The sequence below is a fragment of the Bidens hawaiensis genome, unplaced genomic scaffold, assembly GCF_021521415.1.
Source record: "Bidens hawaiensis isolate Kalapana, Puna unplaced genomic scaffold, B.hawaiensis_p1.1 tig00038061_1, whole genome shotgun sequence".
Classification (NCBI taxonomy): domain Eukaryota; kingdom Viridiplantae; phylum Streptophyta; class Magnoliopsida; order Asterales; family Asteraceae; genus Bidens; species Bidens hawaiensis.
The window spans coordinates 1-3,173 of NW_027496663.1; the positions used below are offsets into that span (position 1 = coordinate 1).

General features: G+C 34.6%; 1 protein-coding gene across 1 annotated transcript; it reads right to left on the minus strand.

Moving 5' to 3' along the window:
• Positions 1-5: 5 nt before the first annotated feature.
• Positions 6-2,815, minus strand: LOC143589948 (long chain acyl-CoA synthetase 8-like; the record flags this gene model as incomplete). Its single annotated transcript, XM_077070559.1, has 6 exons — positions 1,987-2,815; positions 1,838-1,918; positions 1,502-1,762; positions 1,248-1,379; positions 230-403; positions 6-164 (listed from the first exon to the last, which is right to left on the minus strand). Coding segments are annotated over exons 1-6 (1,335 nt in total), but the record flags the coding sequence as incomplete, so codon positions are not given.
• Positions 2,816-3,173: the final 358 nt, after the last annotated feature.

The window sequence follows — 3,173 nt, forward strand, 5'->3', positions numbered from 1 at the left end:
GGAATTTTCCCACCAAGAACAGATTTTATTTTCTTAAAAACAACAGCATCCCATAATAACTTCTCTAATCCCCATGCCCCTAACCAACTTCCATCAATTGCTAGCAACCGTCTTTTGTAGGCAGCATTGAAAAGTTTAGTGGTCAAACCTCCTTTTTCCTCAACCTAAAAGATTGAAATTATATAAAACACTAGTAAAGTGAGAATATAATTTACTTTATATTACGTACCTTTTTTACTACTCCGTCTCGAACGCGATCTAGAATAGCGGGAACCGCTGCCATTAAAGTTGGTTTTAAAGCCGAAGCATCTCCCATAGTTCCTTTTTTAATTTTATTTGAAGTGTCGGTCAAAGTCAATGCTGACCCGTAACCGATTGAACTACCTGCAGTTATCATCACAGTCTGCACACCAACACATTTCGTTAAAATAATTAAAAAACAATTACGAGTGGTATACATAATAGGACAAAAGACACAAAATAAGAAAAACTTTGAATATTTTTCATGATTTTAGAATCCAGGTTACATTTTATTATCAGTCTTAGCCCCAAGTGACCTGATCAAACAGTAACAGATCACTTTTTGCTGATTTTTTAAAAACTGCTGACATGGCATCTTATAATATATATATTATAAAGTCCAAAACGTATCATTTTTCAAACTTGAGGACAAATTCTTCTTTTTTTAGTTTCTTTTTTCAACATAAGCCTTTTTATATGTTGCCATATCAGCATTTTACTAGTAAAAAGAAGTAAAATGAGATTGGTTGACAAAATCAGTGATGAACTGTAAGTTGATTTATATTTTGCGCTAAGCATGTAACGAACCAAACATTCAGCGGACCATTCGGTGGGAAGTTCAGTTATTTAGTAAACAAACGTTCATGAACAGAACTTTTGTTCATTAGTTAAATGAACGAACATGAATACATGTATGAACACATGTACTGTAACTCTTGTTTGTTCATTAGTCTACTTTTAATAACTTTTTAGGAACAAGAAATTGTTGTTCACCTTTACTTTTAATTGGTTTTGGCTAAGTTAGGTCCGTTCATCTATAATAATCTATGTTCAGTTATGTTTGTTCGTTTATGTTTGTAAATGATAACAAACGAACATGAACAATAAAACTTCGTCCATTTAATAATTCGTGCTCGATCTTTTGATTGGTTAAAGTTAATCAGACGAACACGGTTTCATTTTCTTGCATCTTATCATATATAATAAGAATTTATCCATAATTTTACCTCCGCGGCCAATTCAAATATATGAGCCAATGGTAAATATGCCAAGTAGACATCATTTGGCCCAATTCCTGGGATAACAGTCATAACAGCAGCAGCAGTTGCTACTACATTCCCATGAGTCATCATCACCCCCTAGAAAATCAACACAGCATATAAGGTAATCAATTATCAAACCCTTTTATTTTATCACTACTCACATAATATTAACTTGTAAGTTCTTAACAACCATGTAAGACATAAGGGCACAATCAAACCTTTGGTAAACCCGTGCTGCCACTTGTATACATAATGACTGCAACATCTTTCTTAATAGGTAGTCTAGCATTAACTGGATTATTCTGTCCCGTTTTCTCAACTTCAGAAAATGAAGAAATTTTCCAATCACCAATATTACTCAAAGCTTCAGTGTTATCACTTTCAAAGTAAATAACATTTTTCACAGTTTCCAGACTCGAAGCAACAGTAGCCACTTTTTTCAGTAGCTTGGCATCACAGATCAAGGTCGTTACTTTCGTCTGCAAAAAAATATTATTATTATTCCATCAAAAGAATTCACAATAGATGCAGTGAAACCAAAAATGTGTTCCCACCTCGTTAAGCGAGTGAATTAGTGCATCATCACCCAAAGATGCATATATGGTCACTACAGTAATATTCTGACGAAAACACCCCTGAAACCATGGTTCACTTGTAATTAATATTCATATATACAAAATTATAACAATAATTCATCATTTACCTCAAATGCAATTAACCATTCTGCACGTGTATCAGAAAAAATAGCTATTCGAGTTTCAGGGTCATGACCAAGATGAATAAGTCCAGATGCAAAGTTGCAAACACGCTCAAAGACTTGGCCAAATGTCTGCCATTGATAATCACCAAGCTCTAGTTTCTCAAACTTTCTCCCATCACTACCACTAACAAAGCTTCTATCTATCAGTTTTCTGGTTCCAAGAAACCGAAGCTGTGAATGTTTCTTACAAGATTGTTCAAACAGTGCAGCCATGGTTGTAGCCCCTTCCCATGGGACATCAACTAACTTCTTTGATCTGACATTTCGCATAGCAAAACCTGGTTCACCACCAACTTCAACTGGAACACCTCTTTGTTTCACCTTCTTCTTCCCCATGAACATTGAAGAAAGAACCAATGGTACCGCAATGGCTACAAGAACTGCAATTACAGCACCATAAGATCTGTCTTCCATGAAGGTGGACAAAGAACCCTCAACATCAATCTGCTCAACTCCCTCCGAATCAGCCATTATATGCAATCCAAATCGTCAAAACCGTATTACCACTACAAATAAACCAATAGTTGTAGATTTCAGATCATGATCCAAAGTTCCAAACAACTTATACGTATGAAAGTTGAAAAGTAAATGAAACAGAGAATCTATATGCCCTCAATAACAGATAAAACTGTAATCAACTAATATTACAGAATAAGAACCATACATCCATCATGATTTCAGACAATAACCCAAGAAAACTACAGGCATTCATTAACGGCAAGAACTGCTACCTCAAAACGTGCAGAATCAACTCATACAAGAAGTAAATACAAATTTAGAAAACATTTAGGCATGTGATCTATCAAGCATCATCACAATCACATACCCAGAGTTCTAGCAACCACAACCATTCATCTATAATATGAAAAATCAACGAATATTATATGTATGAAAGTTGAAAAGCAAACACAATAGAGAAACTATATGCATTCAAGTAACAGAATGATCTGCTAATAAACTTATATTACGAAATCAACAAGTGCAGAATCAACTGATATGAGAAGTAAATATATAATAAGCAATTAGTAAACAATTAGGTCGGTGATCCACCACACATCATCACAATCACAGGCCAAGGGTTCCGAAACCACAAACACTCATCTACGAACCTGAATAATCAATTTCGTAAC